At 40.7% G+C, this 19,700-nt stretch overlaps 2 protein-coding genes across 4 annotated transcripts; both read right to left on the bottom strand.

The window, feature by feature from the left end:
* Nucleotides 1-103: 103 nt before the first annotated feature.
* fam118b (family with sequence similarity 118 member B) lies at nucleotides 104-10,816 on the bottom strand. 3 transcript variants are annotated; one of them, XM_084575330.1, is made up of 8 exons: nucleotides 9,299-10,816; nucleotides 8,654-8,743; nucleotides 8,214-8,466; nucleotides 4,104-4,331; nucleotides 3,231-3,359; nucleotides 2,848-3,145; nucleotides 1,119-1,184; nucleotides 104-827 (listed from the first exon to the last, which is right to left on the bottom strand). In XM_084575330.1, exons 2-8 carry the CDS (start codon nucleotides 8,734-8,736, stop codon nucleotides 814-816), a joined length of 1,071 nt encoding a protein of 356 aa, XP_084431456.1. In that variant the 5' UTR covers nucleotides 8,737-8,743; nucleotides 9,299-10,816; the 3' UTR covers nucleotides 104-813. The 3 variants fall into 3 exon arrangements, with proteins under 3 accessions (XP_084431456.1, XP_084431457.1, XP_084431458.1); XM_084575331.1 differs by having other exon boundaries at nucleotides 9,682-10,816; XM_084575332.1 differs by lacking the exon at nucleotides 9,299-10,816 and having other exon boundaries at nucleotides 8,654-8,750.
* Nucleotides 10,817-11,630: 814 nt separating this feature from the next.
* ilvbl (ilvB (bacterial acetolactate synthase)-like) lies at nucleotides 11,631-19,640 on the bottom strand. Its single transcript, XM_084575337.1, has 14 exons — nucleotides 18,812-19,640; nucleotides 18,110-18,311; nucleotides 16,675-16,802; nucleotides 16,239-16,489; nucleotides 15,987-16,086; nucleotides 15,799-15,896; nucleotides 15,093-15,229; nucleotides 14,750-14,884; nucleotides 14,093-14,207; nucleotides 13,812-13,981; nucleotides 13,547-13,617; nucleotides 13,397-13,468; nucleotides 13,061-13,166; nucleotides 11,631-12,933 (listed from the first exon to the last, which is right to left on the bottom strand). The coding sequence occupies exons 1-14, from the start codon at nucleotides 18,923-18,925 to the stop codon at nucleotides 12,755-12,757; spliced, it is 1,878 nt and encodes a 625-aa protein (XP_084431463.1). The 5' UTR covers nucleotides 18,926-19,640; the 3' UTR covers nucleotides 11,631-12,754.
* Nucleotides 19,641-19,700: the final 60 nt, after the last annotated feature.

Here is a 19,700-nt window from a genome sequence, read left to right as displayed (position 1 = left end):
AACTTGTTCTGTCGTTGCTGCAGAGGCACATGGGCCGCATCCACGTTACAGACTGCTCCGTTATGATCATTAGACATGCAAACAGGACAAATGGGATACCAAAAGCTTTATTTTGAAAATAGTACTTATAAATACTAAATCAGAAAACACATGCAAGTATTAAAAATACAAAAAAAGGCTTACAAAGAACACTTTTATTTTCAGCACAGGAGTGGCAAAGAAATTGCTACTGGCAGAAAACTGCTCTGCTATGAAAACATACTTTTCTGAACTTACATTTTACAACAGAATCATAACATTAACAGATTTACCATCTATGCTGTGATGAATTATTCCCACTCCGTAGAGTGCAAATTAGGTTTTCTTTGCCTGGCTGCACGGTTGAGGATGGCCGGTTCAATCCTTCAACACACAACTGTTTTCAGTTAAGAGCATGTGGTGTGCGTTATAGCTAGCCCCTAGAGCGTCTCAACTCAGGGCGGCTCGGTCAAAGTGATGCAGTTTATTTAGCTGCATTCTTGTTTACAGTACGTCTGAACCCAAACAGCGCGGTCAACGTCAGTGGATCCAGATCTATCGTTGTGGTCCAGCTGATGTGAGAACATTTTGTCATCTGCATACCTGAAACTGGCAGGTAAAAGAACTAAAGGCAACAAATAAAACTAGCTTCTGACAAATACTGACGGTTTTTAGCTCTCCCATGGATATTTAAATCCTTTCATTACAATCAGACTTGATTATAACACAGAGCAGACAGGTCTCTCTGTGGAGCTGTGGGGGAAATGACTGATAGTCATCCCGACTGTGTGCCTGTCAAGAATGGTAGTCTGGGGCAAAAAGAAAAGGAAGGACTTAAGTGAACAGCTGGAAAATAAAAAGCATCAACTGAAACATTGCCACTGACAATATTAATACTGCAAAGACAGTTGTATCTGTGTGTAAAAGAATACCAGCAGCTCTTTTGTCACTGAAATCCAAGAACAGGCTTGGATTTTGTTTTTTAATCTACCAGCATGCAGTGAAAACAGAAGAGTCTTGGAAACGGCATTGCATTATGCTGAGAATGTCTCTCACAAGTGGCCACTGCTTGAAGTCAAAGAGAAACATTCAGTCCTAACCTTGAAGGAGGCTTTTCTGTGTGCTAAAGCCATTCTGCTCTTCCTCCCCATTTTGTGAGGGAGATCCTGTGGATGAAGCCAAAAAAAAAATATGAAATGGAGTCGCATTTTTCGTATCAGAAGAAAGAGAAAGCATGATCTGCCAAATGAAGTGTAAGAATATTCCACATTTTCAGGAGAGACACTGACAGAAGACATAGTATATTGTGAAACCAGGACAATTGACTACAGAATTATTTGGCTTTAGCCCATCTCCAAACTAGTTGTAATGCTTCAACTCTGGTTCTACCTGTGCTATAAGGTACCCTTCACACTGAAATATGTCCCACTTGTCTTTAACCTTCATTTCTGGACTAGGAAGTCAATTACTGCTTTTTATTACTGTAAATAATAATACTAGGTTTTTACTAATAATACTAGGTTATTATTTACATTTAACAAACCTAGAGTATGATAACAAAAACTGCACACGGTTTAATTAACTTGGTGCCAATCTAACAGTACTGAAAGCAATGAAAGTACTTCTAATTCCACTAGTACTTCTATTAAAGGGGAATTAACGTTTTTTAAAACCTGGACCTTTTTTCCGGCATAAAATACGATTGTTTACTCACCCATATAACTTTGGTGTCATTTGGAGTCGTTCGGAAGATATTTAGATCCAGCGGCACCGAAACGCAGCCTCTAAATAACGCATTATCTGCCGCGAAACTCGTTCATTTTACCAGTATTTTGTTATGATGCGCTAGTGCTATTCCCTATTGAGTCCTGAGTTACCTGTTGTCTATTCATGGACGCGCATCAGTCTGCCTCCACATCCTCCTTTCAACGAGCTCCTCATCCGTATACTCTGGCTCAAAACGGTAAGGTTGTCCATCATAAACAAAGTCGTCGTCCACAACTTCAGAATCGGAAAAATATTCAGCCATGTTGCAAAGAACTAGCAGAAGCAAATTACAGGTAAACAAGCCGACCATCATCCAGGCCAGAAGATGATAACAGCTAACTCCAGACTCAACGCGGAATAGCACTTTCGCAGCGTTAATGCGTTACTTAGAGGCTGCGTTTCGGTGCCCCAGTCCCTCCCACTACATGGATATACGCAGATCTAATTATCTTCCGAAGGAATACGAATTACACAAAAGTAAACGACTGTATTTCATGTCAGAAATAAGGTCCAGGTTGTAAAAACCAGTAGTTCCCCTTTAAATAACAGACAATCCAAATGGTCTCTCTCTCTCCCTCCACCTCTGAATCAACATGTTGGCTAAAAATTTGCAGACAAAGATCCGACTAGTGCCAACAACCACTAGGGCCTTTACAGGGCTACTCCAGAGCTTGAGGACTGCACATCTACCTGCAAGTCCAGTTCCCTTTGTTTTAGCTTTGGTTTTTTGATATTCAAGGACACCCAATAGTACATTACCTATAGTGGAGCTCACCAGTGTCTTTCATAAGCTCTTTCTCCTAATCCTGCTTCTTTATTGTCTTTACTTCACATTACAAAAGCTCATTTAAATATAGCCTACCAGTCATATAGTACTCCTGGTGATGAGTTCATCATGGATAAAACTGGAGTCCCTCATTAACACTTACTGACCATACTGTGCACTGTACAATGTGAATCATCACAATTAGCCAAGGGAAGATGAAAGATGTGAAAGATGTGAAAGGGCTGCTGTTGAGATGACAAGCATGATTTTGACCGATTAGCTTTCATGCTCCTTACCCCAGCCATTGGTGGACACATCCCGGTTGCAGATCTCATTGGCCAGCCTCTCAAAGTACTCAGGCAGGTCAGCATACTCGTCTCCATAGGAGATGACCTTGATGCCCTTGTCCAGCATGTTGTCACGCAGCTTCTTGAACTCACCCACGTCCTCCCGCCGCACCAGCATGAAGTGTTCCAGGTCCGACTTGTGTTTGACTGCCTCCAAGAACAAAGCTTGGAAGGTCGTGTCGTCCACTGTGCGCCCGCAGCCGAGGAACACAAAGGATTTGGTCTCGTACAGCTTCTGAATCTCTCGCTGTTGAAACCACCGGTAGTATGTGTTATTAAACGAAACAACAGCTAACCTTTCAAATACATCAATGCTGCACATTAGCACTCACCATAACCTCAGTGTTCCTTAGTACATTCTGATAGCCAGCAGGGTGCAGTACTATACCGCTGGGGTTAGTGTAAACACCGTGGATATGCAGCACACTTAACCTCCGTTTCTCCTGAGCCCACTCCAACACCTAGTCACACACACACACATACAAGCGCACTTACTTAACAGTCCATTGCACAAAATCCTGTTCTGGCTGGGAAGGGCGTAAAATCACTGAACAGCAGTGAGAGGATATTAGCCCTGATGGAAACGAGGCATAAATACCAGGACTGAGGGGCAAAGCAACAGGTCTCTCAGAAAACTCCAAACAATTCTCGCAAATTTGTCTTATACTTAACAAGCCAAGTTTAAATGGACTAAGGCGTAAATTACATAATTGGACAAGTGAGTTTACGCAGAGAACCCTTTCAGCAGTGAATCAAACCTATGTGTACTAGGAAAACATGCTTCCTCTTCAGGCCAGTCTCAAACAAAAAGCAAATATTGTTCAATCTATAAAATTTGCCACCAGATGAGTGATAGCTGGAACTTTGCCTTTCTTCCACACCTCAACTGAAAGCGTTATCTGTTTTTTCTTCAAAATCAGCAAACAATGAACTTCACTAAAAGGCAATGTCATAAAAATAACTGAAATTCACCTGCGATGTTCTTGTGTGGGCAAAGTTCAAGTAAGGTTTCAGTTTGAGGTAAGATCATATGTAAAATCAAACTTGAATTCAAAATTATTCTGCTACAGTTAGAGTGCAACATAAAATGCACATTTTAGCAAAGGCTTCAATGAACTTTGCACTTGTTTGAAAAAAAAGCTGACGACATGTATTGTGGCAGGAAAGATCAATCAGTCCCATAGCACAATCCAAGCACTGTTTACCTTTTTCTCATCTGTCAGGTCCAAAGACTCCAGTTTGGTGCCTTGGTGGGCTGCGTAAATCTCCAACAGATTGTCGAAGTTCGTAGTGAGGACCAGTGCGCCACTCTCCATTAACTGCAGCACAGACCGCAGTAGATGTTTCCCCGCATGCTCCATCTTACACTCCAAATCGTCAAATACTTCATATAGACAGTCTTTGAAGAATGTGGATCGCACATTGCCTGTTCTCTGTAAACAAAAAAAAACAAAACATGAGCATAGCATATACTAATTTACAAAACTGCACTATTTTTAAGAAACTTTCCTGTTAGGACATTTTTCTCAAACCTGCCTTGTAGATCTTGTGGTCAGAAAATACTGTAGAGAATACTTCAACTAAAAGTTACACAATACTTTTTTACATGACAGTTTGACTCAAGACAAAATGTCTTCTCATAACTTAGATAATCAATTGTCACCGAAGCACCTGTGAATTTTTCCTGAGTCATCAGCATTTAGCTGTTCAACTTTCACTGAATATAGGCATATCTGACTTGTCTGAACAGGAAAGAAAAGTCTGTTAGCTGTAGGGGTAAAACGTACATATTCACAAACCCACAACAGACAGTCTTTCAACAGGATTCACTTATGATACCATGTGACGTGAACATGTGTGCATCAAGTTTCTTTACTCTGAGATTAGACGAAGATAAGAGAGCCAATTTAAGGCCACAGTGAAGAGCAATTTCCTCTTAGAAATAGACATAAATGTATCTGCATTGTTTTCAACCTCTAGATGTGTAAAGAAGGTTCGTGTGCCTAGTTTCTATGCCTAAATTAATAGCTTAGTACTCCAGGACTTTCGCATGACAAAAATAGGTCAGAACGCTCATTTTGGTTCCAACAAACAACAACAATTCCAATTCAACTCGTATTTTAAGCAGGGCAGGGACTGTGTGCCATCTGCTTGAAAATAACTTTATTTACTACGGGATCAAACACATCATTACCCTCTATGATCCTGTCTCTAGCCAGTAGACTCCACATGAGTCTACTCAGGGATTATAGGCTCTAACTACATGGTTTAAATCTCTTGATTACCTGGCAGGACCTGTTGTAATTAAAAAAAAAAGGAAGAGTCGAGCAGCTAAGAATAGCAAAAGGTAGTGTAGAGATGCAGTGACCAAGGTGATTTTACCACAAGGAAATGCTCCGCTAGCTTCCACAGATTAAAGCGCTAATGGGCTAAACAGCAGGAGTCCTTTCCACAGGAAGAAGCTAATTATCCACATCCAGCGTCTACAGCACCCATCCTGATCACTGTGTCCTTGGATTGTCTCAGGACTTATGTAATCACCAACTGAAGCACAAGTAAACAACTCCACTTTCTAAATATCCATCCTAAACTAACTTATACTTTATATAAATTAAAAACACTCTTCAATTTACAATGGCAATGAGCTTGGATTAATGTAGTTTCAATTTGAAGCAAGGTCATGGCTTACAGAGGTGATTTTTTATGGTCAAACAAAGAAACAAAGTCACTTTTACAAACATGCCTTTCAACTTTAAACTGGAGGTTTTGCTAGAGATCACTGAGGAGCAATGCACGCCACTTAGATTATAATAGTTGGGTAGTCACTTTAATTTCACTTTCAACTATAAATGCAGCAGCCTACATTGGTTAGAACTTCTGTAAACTGTGTTTAGTAAAGTAGTGCGAGTTTAAAGGTGGTATTGTATTTGATATATGCTTTGCTCTTGTTGTTTAACATTAGCATCTACTTCTGCAGAACTGAAAATACATTAAATTTGACCTCTGGGTTGATAAAAGAAACACAACCCAACCCATCACCTACCTTCTAGTGTGGACATTATTTACCACTGCAAATAAGGGTGACATTTAATTAATCTATTCAGCAAACTATAAGGCTGTTTTTAGCATTGGATGAGATTTAAATTGAACATGAAACATCTCAGATTACAACCAAAATGATTATCAACTGATAAAAAATAAAATGGATTATTGCATGGATTGAGAAACCAAAACAGTCAGCAATTAGCCTTATTGTTGCCAAGGTTGAAGGTGTGACAGGATTTATGGCAAAAAAAAAAACCAACAACTTCAGATTACCCTCATTACTTCTACTCTACCTCATTACAGACTGCCATTACCCAGCTGACACACAAAGCTGTGAAAGTGGGTTAAACTTTCTCAGTCCACTGTTGCTGGAATTAACTGAACAGACGGCAGGTCTCTCACATCTTTAGACATTTGGAGGTATTAGCATTACTAGGGCAGTTCAACATCATAAAGAGGGTCCTCGTCTAGTGAAGCAAGGATGACATAGTTATGTGTGAGTGAGCTGAATTTAGTATTAAATTGACCTAATTAGGACTCATACCTGGAGAAACTCCTTTTCTTGAGTCAGAAGGCAGTAAAGCAAACGCTGCAACAAGGGAGAATATTTGCATATGGCTTTTTGTGAATGGAGTGGAGGCACACACGTTTCCTCTGATTTATTGTATGCTTGGGCGTTGTTTTAACTTTGTCTGAATGGAAAATCTAGGCTGGGGGGGGGGGGCAGCTGGTTCACATTATTCCATGCTTGTTTATTTTCCTCAGCATGCTGGTCCTGCTGTGTCTGTAGCCAGTGTGAGAGGGCCAGTGTCTGCACGACTGTGGATTGAAATAAACACGATGGATAAAGCCATAAAAGCGCTGTTTGTTCCCTTTGTAACGACAGGCTGAGGGCTGAGACAAAACGTGTTTTATCAATGTCAAAGGTGCGATGAGACATGACTAACACAGGAGGCAAACGGTATTAAGACTCCCATCTGCCAACCCCGCTCCAGACTAGACTGGTTCAATAGTAAGAGGACCGAATGATATGCGAAGACAAAAAAAAAGCAGAAGAAACTGTTAATGAGTTCTCATGAATTACCAACTTCAGTGTTACTTCCGTACTTACGCAGCCTCTGAAAGTCTATAAATATCTTCTGCGTAAAGATCGTATGGTTATGTGGTTGAGTGGCACACATTTTCTAGCATCTTATTTTTAGGTGGTATTAACCTACAGTCTTATGCTATTGACAGTATTGTGCTTTTTGCTATCACGATTAACTTTAAATCATAAAGAGCATTCACTGTAGAGAATATGACTCAAATGATTTTATCAGGATAGGAGTTGAAAACCTTGTATACAGCGTTGTTTAATGTTCCTACCACACTTTCTTTTGTTATATGTTAGACAGGTTATAACTGAGGCTTTAAGGAGACATTATGAATTCCTGCTGTGATAGAAAAGATCTTTATGAGAATAATACATATGGATTGCAGGTATGACACTGTGCTGTGGTATGAAGTGAAACTGGTATTTAGATGTAGCCTTATTTGAGAAGTCCCATAAGTCAAACTTAATATATTTTAATTTCTGCAGAAGTTATTACTGGCATTAGCAACAGAAACAAAGCAGAAATCAAACTCAAAAAAATAACTTCCGAAAACTTGTCACTACTTCAGCCTACATTGGTTGGAAGCTTTCAGAAGTTCCTGCTGCATTTGAAGTTAAAACTGAAATAGTGGCTGGACTATCAAGGACAAAATAAAACCAAAGTGGGTGTATGTGCATTGCTCCCCAGTGATAAGTGCCGTGGAGCACTGTGCTGTAAATATGCTGCTAGCCTTGACGAAAGTGGGCAACAGCGGGTTAAAATAAATACCAAAAAGAAAAAACAAACTAATGTGGTTCAAATTGCCTGCCTTCATCTCTATTTGTTTAAGACCCCTGAAGAAAGTGCGGTGCTATTTTTAAACACTAATTAATGAGAAACAAAAATATTACCTGTTCAATGCACATGTGAATAATTTCCATAAACTGACTAAAAGATTTGATTGTATTTACAAAAATGTATTTCTAAAATCCCACATGTAATACTCAAGCCATTACTTATTGGTGTCTTAATTAGATAAGGCTCAGATGTCTTATGTCAATCAATGGAAGTTAAAACAAAATGTTCTGGCTAAGGAGAGGACAGTGAGCTCAGCTGGCAGCCTCTCCAACATGTGTTTGTACATGTGCGACAGGGTGGAGCAGAAAAGAGAAGGAAAAAAGGCTGAGCAAGTCTTACCGGGGAAAGTTTCTGAATGAGGTCATGGGCCACATGCACCAAATTCTTATCTTCCTGCATGTGCTTCTGGAAGCGCCGACTCTCCTCCTCTTCCAGGAGGTCAAAGTCATTGGCTGCATCAAGCAGGGCCTGGATGAGACCTTTCCAAGAACGGAGAGCAGGGACCTGAGGGGCCACTGCAGAGCTTACCCCCGTACCGATCACCAGGACAAGCTCGGGGGCTCGCTTTGTCTTCAGGCTGGGCAGCAGCTTCCTTTGGGGCAGACAGAGTTTGAGTAAAGACGGTGTTTCCCCAAATCCCTCCAACACCATGAATCATCAGAAACTAAAACCCACCTTTATTTATTTACCTGGCAGAAAGAAGACATTTTAAATCAGCTCTTATCACAGAACTGATGAATGAGTTAGGGACATAGTGTGCAGCTGGATCCAAAGCTTACCTGGGCTTTTTAGCATTTGAGTCTGCATCCTGAGAATCGGCTGCAGGTCTCTTCTCAGTTTTCACTGCTACAACGGAGGCCATTCAGCTCCTGTGACAGATACATTATCAACCACATGTTTTTTTGTTTTGTTTTGTTTTGTTTTTTCTAAAAGGGCTTGGTCTGTTAAATTTAAACGATGACTAGTTCAGCAAACAACACAAACTGTTCCGCATACTAAAGGCTGCCACACGCATCTGTTTGCATAACGGATCAGGTCGAAAAAACAGTGCCATCCAAATGAAATGTTGCTTCTTCTCCTCCAACTTAGTGCTCTTGGGAAATAAGGAACCGGACGTGATTCATATATTTGTTCCTGGCAACACACCTGATAAGACATGCTGTTACAATCATACACACGACAGCAAAGTTATGGAACAGGAAAACTGACGTTATCTAGTTTCTTCTTCTATAACAAATCCTTTACTTTAACACTATTAGGGCCAACCTCAAGTACTGCATTCATGCCAACATTTATCTGCGGAGACACAAAGCCAGTAACACAGCACACAGTAGATGAGGCGCTACCAAGTGTGTGACGTTACTTGATAAGCTAACGTTTATATACAACGTAGACCAATTAGCTATTACCATTAGCTTACTTACCCTGGCACAGGTAAGGTAACGTCCAGTGTTGACTTCTGTTAAAGGTGGAAGTTAACTCAAGGCAGGTTAAACAGCTTGAAAGACGTTGTGAGTTCAAGGCTTTTGGTGATATTAATGCTAAGCGTCAACGTCAGCGTATGGACATTTAACCGTTACCGAATAACCAAATAATGACGAAGCTCGACCAACGCTAACTTAACGACTAGCTTTTTGCTTTATGCTAAGTTGCTATCTCTGCGGTCGTTAAAAGCCAGACATTGCTTTTGTTTTAATTGCCATGCTGATGGCAGAGTAATTACAGCGGTAAATATCGGTTGTTTATAATTTCGTTTAGCTAAAAAAAAAATGCTGTAACTGGATTTCTGTCGAGTACTTTTACACACCAGAAACGCTCTCGACCAGCTGCCCTCGCCGCTATTCCACACATTACCGTCTATGTTTAAGTTTTGTGGAGCCGTTAAAGTCGCCGCCTGGAGTGATGTGAGCCGGGTCTCATGATGCCTTCATGTGCTGCACGAAAAATATCACATGGCTTCCGGCAGAATAAGTTTGGCTGGCAGCCCGGTGAAACAGGTAAATAAAATCAACAGTCACTGTCGATGTTCGTATAAAACGAAAGAAAACAAACATTAGCTAGAAACAAGAAAATCTGTTACAGAATAGTCAGGCGCTTTATGAAGCCCACGTCAAATTCAAGCTTGTTTTAGAACCCCAAACCCCCTGGCGACGCTGAAAGTGAGATGGATTTACATGTACATAACACATAGTACATATAGTACATGTAGTTATCAGTTCCAGTTTTGCAATATATTGATTATGTTTACTTTTACTCATTTTTTACTACAAAACAAAATGATTTACAATTTCCAATGTAGGAAGCGGGGATTTACAGAGAGCATTTGAATGCAGCAAAGTCCTGACCCTTGCTGACCGTGTGATGTCAAACTGGGCAAGAAGCTACAGCAAACTACATGACAGTAAAGTCTGATGTTTGCACTGCTGCATACACTATAAACTGTTTACTCTGGAATGCTTGCAGATGTTAAATAAAAAGAGACAGCGGCTCAGTTCACTTTCTGATGCCATCCTTCATCATCCCTCAAATGGGATACAGTTCAGAAACAAACAAACAAATCATTGTTTTCAAGCTCTACTAATTAATAATAAATAATAACAAGATATAGACTCTGAACATTCGACAGGGCTTAGTATACACTCACGTTTGTGTACTAGCTCACTTTTTCGGCCACAGCGGTCATATTTGAGAATCGTTCAATATTTTGTATAACAAAGCTTCAGTTAAACTTATTGATAATCTCACAACTCATATGGCCTGTTTTGTCCTACTGTTTCCATGGTGTTCTCCCATATGCTAAAGAGGAACACGTCAGCAATAGACTTGGTCAGTAAAACTATTGCGAGACTGCCATCTCCTGTTTACAATACAAATGGCATGTTTGGGGAAAAGTCACAGTCCACCATGACAAAAAAATCTTTATAATGCTTCTGTATTTGCTATTTATGAGCAGGGGTTGTGTGTTACATAAAAATATACCAATAATCAAGTCTATTGATAAGTGAATGTGTAAATTACTTTGCAAGCATTAGATAACATGTAATACAATTTTGTATTACAATCAGCTGGTGCACCTCTCACCAATAGCAGTTAGATAATAACATAACCAGACAAAGACATTTTACGAACCCCACATCTAAAACTGAAGTGGGTGCTGATTTTTACGACTCAATTTGTACAGAAGATATCCCAGAAACTCTGGGACTCTCTATACTTTGCAGGATTTTCACACTACAGAACAGAGATGCAATAAAGACAATGTCCTGCTGTCTCTCATCTAGCAATGGTTCTGCTGATGTAAAGAGGAAAAAAAAAACAACTCTATATTGTAGATCTTACCAGATTTTCAACTGTGATGCTTATTTTTCTTATAACCTATACCAGCTGGCCATCTTATTAGGACACCTATTCAGCTGCTTGTTAATGAAGTATCAAATCAGCCAGTCACACGGCAGCAACTCAGTGCATTTAGGCATGTTGACATGGTAAAGGCAACCTGCTGAAGTTCAAAGCAAGCATCAGAATGGAGAAGAATGGACATTAACCTCCAGTCACCAGACCTCGATCCAATAGATCTGTAGATGTGGAGAAAACAAGAGATTTGCAGCGGACATATCTGCAACTGCATGAAACTCTCACGTCAATATGGACCCAACGTTCTGAGGAATGTTTCCGGCACCTTGTTAAATCTATTCCAGGTAGAATAAAGACAACAGGGGGTCCAACCCAGTACTAGCAGGGTGTATCTAATAAGGTTGCCAATGAGTGTAGTGTTTTGGATCATAAAAAAGCAGACCAATTACTTTCTCTTTTTCCAGTTTATTTGAGAATTAATCCAACTCACCGTTTCTTTGATCAAAATATTGACACACCTCCCCAAAGTACCAAACAAAAGTCAATATACACTGCAGTGAAAGGACTCAAGTGTGTTCACCTGGCGAGCAGATAAGTTATAATCATAGTGCAATACATATTGTGTATAGGCATATTTTAAATGATAGCCCATATCACTGCATACAAGTTAGTATTAAATATAATTTAAATATATAGAACAGAATCAGCAGACACATTTTCAATCCATACATATCATTGTATTTGAAGATACAATCAAACATTTAAAGGCATATCATTTGTTGCTCGTCAACATTCAAAAACATTCCAAATCATTAAATCCCCAAATCATCGACTAATTAAGAATATTACAGCTATTAAATTTCCTGCATCCACGTAAAAAGGCTCTGCGTTCATGTCAGAACAAGAGAAAAGGCATACTGGTCACATAACCTAAACCAATGCGCTCTCTCGTGAGTGATTCCCTGGTTTATTTGCAAAAGTTGTCATAGGCTGTTTAAAGGTCAAAAAATGAACCCCCTGGGAAGAACCCTAAACAAAGCACAAGTTCCCTTTTAGTCACTCTTTCCTTTTTTTTTTTTTTTTAAATGCAGCAGTTATTCCTCGAAGTAGCACAACATGAACCTGAAAGTAGCATGAAGCACAACAAAAGCTTTCGATTGTAGGCTGGCAGATTTGAGGCTAGAAACTAAAACAAACACGCAGTAATAAACTGGCTATGAATAATAATGAAGATGATGGTCATGACTGATGAGTTATTGGTATTATTTTACTCATCTGATGAAGAACAACTAATGGCTCATTAGCTGTTCTGTGTTGTCAGCACATTGTTAAGTGATTTCTCTTACCAAAATGAAATATGGCTTTAAGGGCACAAAGGATTAGCAGAGTTCTAGTCAGGGCTGGACTAAACAGTATTCTCTTATTTGGTGATATCATCTACAGAATGATGATGAAAGTGAAAGTCAAAGAATTAGGCCAAAGTTAAAGGAAAAAGAAAACAATGGGACTGTAAATGCACACTTGCTCTATACAGAGATAGAGCCCTCTCTAAAGTTGGTCTTCCCTATCAGAACATTGAGAAGAGTAGCCTTGCCCTCCTGAGTCTCCCTCTGAGCCTGTCTGATGATATCGCTGAGCCTGTCCTCGTCTTCACGCCCTATAAGGTAGCCCTTGCCGCCATAACCATCTGCCACTGTGTGATAATCTGCAAAAATAATAAGACAAAAGACTTGACATTGTACATTAATGTAGAAGTATTCTGTATAGGATATAATTTGTGCCTGTACTACAAGCAGTCACAAAAGAAAGGAAAAGAAGAAAGAAAAGTGCACCTGTAAATGCAAGGCCACATGCCACGTTGCTGCCAAGGATGGGAACCTGCTCTCTGGATATCTGACTCCAACATGCATCGTTTCCCACCACTGCTATAACTGGTGTCTGGGGGGAAAAAAGCAAAGAAAAGGAAAATGTGGATGATCAGAAGAATCTGAAGAGAGGGGACACTCCTATAGTTCACCTAGTTGAGCTGGCACCCCATAAACCCAGGCTTCCAGTCTACACGTCGTCCACTCTCTCACCCATATTTCCTCAAATCAAGCCACATTTGGTCTGTTCCAAACGGGTACTGCACTAGTACACACTGTAAATTCTGCGATTTGTGATTTTACCTTGTGTCTCGTGAACGTGTCAAACTCCGCTACAGTGTATCCCAAGGAGCCGTCACCATAGATTATCCACACCTGAAAAGCACACAAAATTGCAATTTAAAAATGAACGTAATGATCGGAAAAAAGTACTTCTGGAAATCAATATAATACCTCAGATTCAGGCCTGCACAGTTTTGCCCCGAGAGCAAAGCCTCCTCCAACTCCCAGAGTTCCAAAGGCTCCTAACGCAACAATGAAGTGTAAGATTATGACACTATGACTGCAAATAAAGCATGACTGACATCAGAATACAATAGTAGACGAAACCTGACATGTGGTTATGTAGCTTAAACCGATGCATACTTACCAAAACAATGAAGTGTACTTACTGTGTATCAAGTATCTACAGACTGCTGTATTATCTTTGGGATCTTACCTGGATCTAGCCACCGCAAAGGTCCTCTTGGTCTCATTATATAGGCAGCACTGCCTACAAAATCTCCCCCATCTGCAACAATGATGCTGTCTTCAGCCATCAGCTCATCCACACGGTGGAGGACTTTCAAGGGATTTAAGTGGCGTTCAGTCTTCTCATCTGCTTTAGCACTGTCAGTGTAGTAAATTCTTTAAGTTATTGTCTGGAAATTAGTCTTGGTAGCACTGAAGGCTTTAAAGCTCATACTAACACAGACACGAGGGATCACCACCTCTGCTTACCTGTTTACATTTTCTTTGGTCATATCTCCAGCTTTGAGGCTCTGAGGCCATTCCTGAGGACAACGATGGCCTTTGAGCCCTTTGGAAAGCCGTACTAAAAATGATCCAGCATCACCTAGAATACGCAAAATGTAATATTTTAATGTATACTCACGAGACAGTTCGTTGGGTACAGTAGTTAGAACAACTGCATTCAAATGCGAATGCGTGCATTGAAGTGCAAGACAAATGAAAACAGTCCAACACTAAATCTCAGCTTTTTACAACCCTGTTTTAGTCAGTGGCGTAGGCTAAATAACAGAAACACTTGAGTGTTTAATTTAGTCCAGATTGACAGCACCAGAAACTACACCCTCTAAAATGATCATGTAGCCGAATCACCACCTTTATGACGCTTCATGAAGAAGATTTAGTGCAGGAATACTGTAATAGTATGCCTTTGTTTTTACTAATGTACCTAATGTTTTGTCAAGTAAGTGTGTATTTCGTTCTCATGTGCAGAAATAAATTATACAAATTACTAGTGCAAGTTTAAAGCCGCAGAAACAATGAATATCACACATACCGTACTTTGTGATTATAAATTAACAACGAATGGCAAATTATAACTTAATTGTAAACTCAGATGATGGTGATGATGACGAGTTGTGAGCATACCCTGAATTGCTATAGTTGGTTTCCAGAACATGTCTGAGTTTTTCAGAAGCTGTGTCTTGTCTCTGTTGACAGCGATGATCTTGCTGCGTCTGTTGAGAACTCTGCCGTAGCTCAGCCGGAAGTCACACACAGTTCCTGCGAACACAACACACAATGTTAACATTTTTCAAGGATTTCTCAATAGCCTGCGGTTTAACCAGACTACAGTGAACTCAACCTCCAACTGCCTTTCAACAAACACAAAACAACTTCAAAGATTAACTCCTTTAATCCAGGAGCATTTTAAATACCTATCAGTTGCACTTATCCCTTGTCATTTTCCATTGCCGATTGTTTGCCTGACCTGCTAAGAGCACCAAATCCGCCTCCTTCAGAGCATCTCGTCTGTTCTGTCTGATGTGGATAGGGCTGTCTTTACCCAGCATGCCACGGGACATTCCCCCAAGAAAGCAGGGGATACCCAGATCCTCCAAAGCCTTCCTAAAGCAGGGAATACAGCATTTTTCACCAGTGAATATGTCTATAACAGTACAAACAGATTATATTTGAATACTAAACATAAAAATAATATAAACAAATTTCCCCACAGTGGGATAAAGGATTATCTTATTTTGTCTTTAAATAGTATTTAACCACATTTTAAGTATTATTTTTGGTTTCAGCAGTGAACAACTAAACAGTGAAGAGTGCCAGAAAAATAAATATTACACATCCAATTTAATTCATGCAACCATAAATAGGGCATACAAATAACAGCTACTACATTTAACATTTAATTCAAGGCTAAAACAATAAAACCATAATCAGTACTATTAATAACATAAAATGCCCAATGAACACAGAGGAGACAAGCCTGTGCTGCATGTTGTTCCATGTTGCAGGTGCGTAGAAACTAGATTTTTAAAGTGCAGTAAAAAAAACTGCCATATGCAAAGTAATGCAATCATTCAGACATGTTCAAACAGACCTGCATTAAAGGACAGCAGGAACTGTGAGGTGGTAAGGAAAGGGCCTTATGCATTAGTAACATCCAGTGTCTTGTACTTTACCTGATGTCATTGACAGGTGTTGGGGGTAGCGTTGCTTGGCTACCCAGCAGAATAACAGGTTTCTTGGCTCGACTCACCAGCTCTATGCACTTTTGTACCTGATTGGTATTTGAAAAAGCAGCAAAACGTGTAAATCTGGTCGATCCTTCTTAATATTATACTAATGCGTTTATGACTGTGAGATCTACCTGATCATCTCTGGCTTGAGGGATGTGAACAGGAAGTGGAGACACATCTCTGGTCTCCCAGGCTCCAGCAAAAAGATTCATGAGGTGGTTGTGGAGGTACCTTAAAAGAAAACAACCCATTCAAAATGTATGAATGTTTATTTTAAATGACAGTAGCTCTTATCTTTATAAATCTTCACACAGCTTAACTTTATTTTATTGTTTTTTTTTTTACAATACACGCAGCATATAGAAGATGTGTGAATAACATACCATGATACAATTTTCCCCATCAGGCCTTTGGGAGGGTTCTTTACACCAAACTCTTTGGACACCAGGTGGTAGGGGTAGAGTGTATCAATGGGAAACTCTATGAAAACTGGACCAGGCGTTCCTGACTGAGCAATGGCCAGGGCCTTCCTGACCGTAGGCACAATCTCCCTGATGGTCCTGATGGAGGCACAAAACTTACACAGCGGCTTGAAGAGAGACATCTGGTCGATGTCCTGCAGTGCTCCTCTGCCCTGAACCCCAAACACAGTTATCAGACATTGAAACTGAGAACAGTATACCCCATTTACAAGGCTATTACACACTGCATCTGGCAACAGCACAGATCACTGCTCCAAACTGAAAACTATTTCATTCGTTATTTGATTCTCCATGCATATTCACATCACATTTCCATCCATATTTGAATATAATCTACCTGAAGCAGTGTACCAGCAGCTCCTCCCAAGAGCAGCAAAGGAGATTCAGCCATCTGAGCATTCTTCACTGCCGTCACTGTGTTAGTGAGGCCCGGACCAGCTGTCACTGCTGCTACACCAACAGTACCTGGTGAAGAGACAAGCCGAAGCAGCGATCAGTTAGGCCTGCCTCAATTATTACATATTCACAATTGTTTGAGTGGATTAGCTTGCATAAGCTTTAGAATTGTTTCTGTTCACCTGTATAAAAACAGCTGGATGAAACAATTGAGGTCGTGTGAACGCAATGCGTCCGAGGTCACATTAGAGAAAGCATATACTTTTGAGTTTTGCCTCATTCATTCAGAAAAACAAACAAACATACGGCCGCTATTATAAATGATCTCCTGAAAAGGAAAAAGCACCCTAAGTGATGTTTGTTCTTTAGTAATGAGAGCCTAACTAAACTAAAAACTAAATAAAGCTAAGTAAGAATTTACAAATGAAAGTACACCAGTGTGATTCTGTGTTACTGATGCAGTCATGTTGATGGAGCCATGTGTGGTTAAGTTACGTATTTCCTCAATGTATTACTGGAGATTATTGTGTGTAAGGGAACTTCCAGGATTTGGAGTTACTGTATAATCTGAGTTTTGTGCAGGTCTAACTAACATCAGGGCAGAGATCAATAAATAGCTTAATTCGTGAAGCCAAAGTCATGGCGCACACATACATAAAACTGCGCTGTTCTCGGTTCTGGAGCAGCGGTAGAGATCCATTAGAGACAGTCTACTGCACCCCGTGGGTCCTCATGTCAGGGAAACTGAGATGCAAGGTCTAAACACACGTACCTAAAGCTGGCCACTTTCAATCGGATAGCTTAAATCGGCTCTTATTGTAAGGTCTGAACAGACCCATTGAGACAAAACTCACAATTAGTGGCCTTGGCCACTTCCAAATGCGGCAATCAAGATATCATATGGATCCTGAGCGGGTTTACACTTTTCCATAAATCTGGTCACTTGCGATCAGATTAGTCAGGACACTTGTTATTTCAAGGTCTATACAGCCTCACAGTTACTCCTTGATAACTCATGAATGGTGCAGTGGGAGGAGAACTCTCCCATGCAACACACCATATAAGGCTGCAACACACTACCACTATCTTTATTCTAGACAGGTCAACACTATCCACCGATCAGGCAAAACATTATGACGACCTTGACCCTTGTGCCTCCAAAACAGTTGTGACTCATCAGAGAATGGACATGGTCCTTCTGAGGGTGCCCTGTGGTGTCTGGCAACAGAATGTTGTTAGTGGGGGCCTTTGGGTCCTATGGCTTGAGGGGAGGGGCCTCTGTGGATCATCCCACAGATACTTGATCAGTTTGGGATCTAGTGAATTTGGAGGCCAGGTCAACACACACGTTCTCAAATAAATACTTAAATCTGCACCTGAGAGCCTTGCCACAGCATCGGCAGCGAAGACAGCAGTGGCCTCGTGCCTGGTGTCCACTATGCGGATGCCCACCTTCTCGCAAGCCACCAAGATAGGCGAGATGTGCCCTCCGACCAGGGTGAAGAGGTACTTGACCCCGTGGGCTCGGAGGACCTCTGCCACACTCTCTCCACCATGTCGTGGACTCTTTGTCTCAGTCTAAAACAAATAAGATGGGAGAAGACAATGCAGAAATATTGACACAGCTGTCCTTGCTTCACTGATTTTACAGAAGAGTAGCAAACAAGAAAACAGAGCTTTGTCACAGATAAACAACTGTCACTGTGAGTTGATGGCCCCTCCTAAAATCACCTGTCTCTTCATTCCAACCGCCATTCACAAATGCACAATAACCGCATATTGTTCAGGCCTGCAGGGTTGATGTGCCTCTTGGCTTTGTGCAATCCCACTAACAAACAGGGTGCTTTGATAACCGTTGTGCCTGAAAACCATAAGGCCGGTCAAAGTTTACGTGAACGGGCACCATCTTGGGTTTCACCTGTGAGAGCCTGCAGGATATAGGTGACTTTCTAGGGAGTGGGAGCACATAACACTGGAACATTTGGCTGGGCTGTGCAGCGGTGCTTTAGAAACTATAAATACAACAGAAGAGGATGCCACAAAGATTGTTTTTACCACCCTGGTCTGTGAACACTTACCTTGTGAAACAACTGGTAGACCAAGCCAAGTTTATATGCTGCAAACACAAGCCCACCCAGAGCAACACACGCAGAGCACCCAACAACAGTGCCAACGGCTCCAAGGGACTCCATGTCAGGATGCAGAAGCGAACTCTTTTATTTGTTAAAAGAAAAAGAAAAAGAAAGTTAACTAAACTTAATATCAAAACCTACTTGAACTCGTCTGGTTCAGCTGCTCATTGGTTCAGGCTAGGCTAAGACAGTGTGGAGCTTCCCCTACAACTGCTACACACCCCTTCCAAACGTGCACTTTTACTAATACATCCGTTTGAAAAATATAGATAATGTAAGGTTTGTGAATAAAGGCGTCCAATGCCATTCAGTGGACTCTGCAAGTGCCCCTTCCGCAACTGCTGCGCCGACACAAGCAGCCAACCCAACGGACATATCCCGGATATTTACAGGTCAAGTTAGCTAACAGTATTAAGTCAACTTCCGAGTTTTATTTTCAAAATAAAAACCTTCTAATAAAGCGCACACGTTCCCACGGGACGTGTCGGCAGTGTGTACGTATACTCATCTCTGTTCATTCATATCAGACAATAAAAATAGACTATTACGGCTGCGAATATTATAATGCAACAAAAAGTATCCAATACCAAACATCATTGTAAAGCTTTAACTTTTATTATGAAAGTAAACACACATTTCCTGTTAATATGCTGTTTTATTTCTGTAATACTGATCGGAATCTGGTTGGATGTCTTTTGTGACTGTGATAGCGTCGTTCACGTGAAGGACAAGCCTCGGGTCCAATCAGAGGGTCCGTGAGGGTGAATCACGTTGACAAAGGTTCCAACTGCGCTTTTCTTCTATTGAGGGCAAAGTTCATACCTTATATACAGTG

This window comes from Chelon labrosus (genome assembly GCF_963514085.1).
Source record: "Chelon labrosus genome assembly, contig: SCAFFOLD_80, whole genome shotgun sequence".
Lineage (NCBI taxonomy): Eukaryota > Metazoa > Chordata > Actinopteri > Mugiliformes > Mugilidae > Chelon > Chelon labrosus.
Note: the sequence above shows the minus strand (reverse complement) of the source record. Positions and strands in the feature narration are given on the sequence as shown.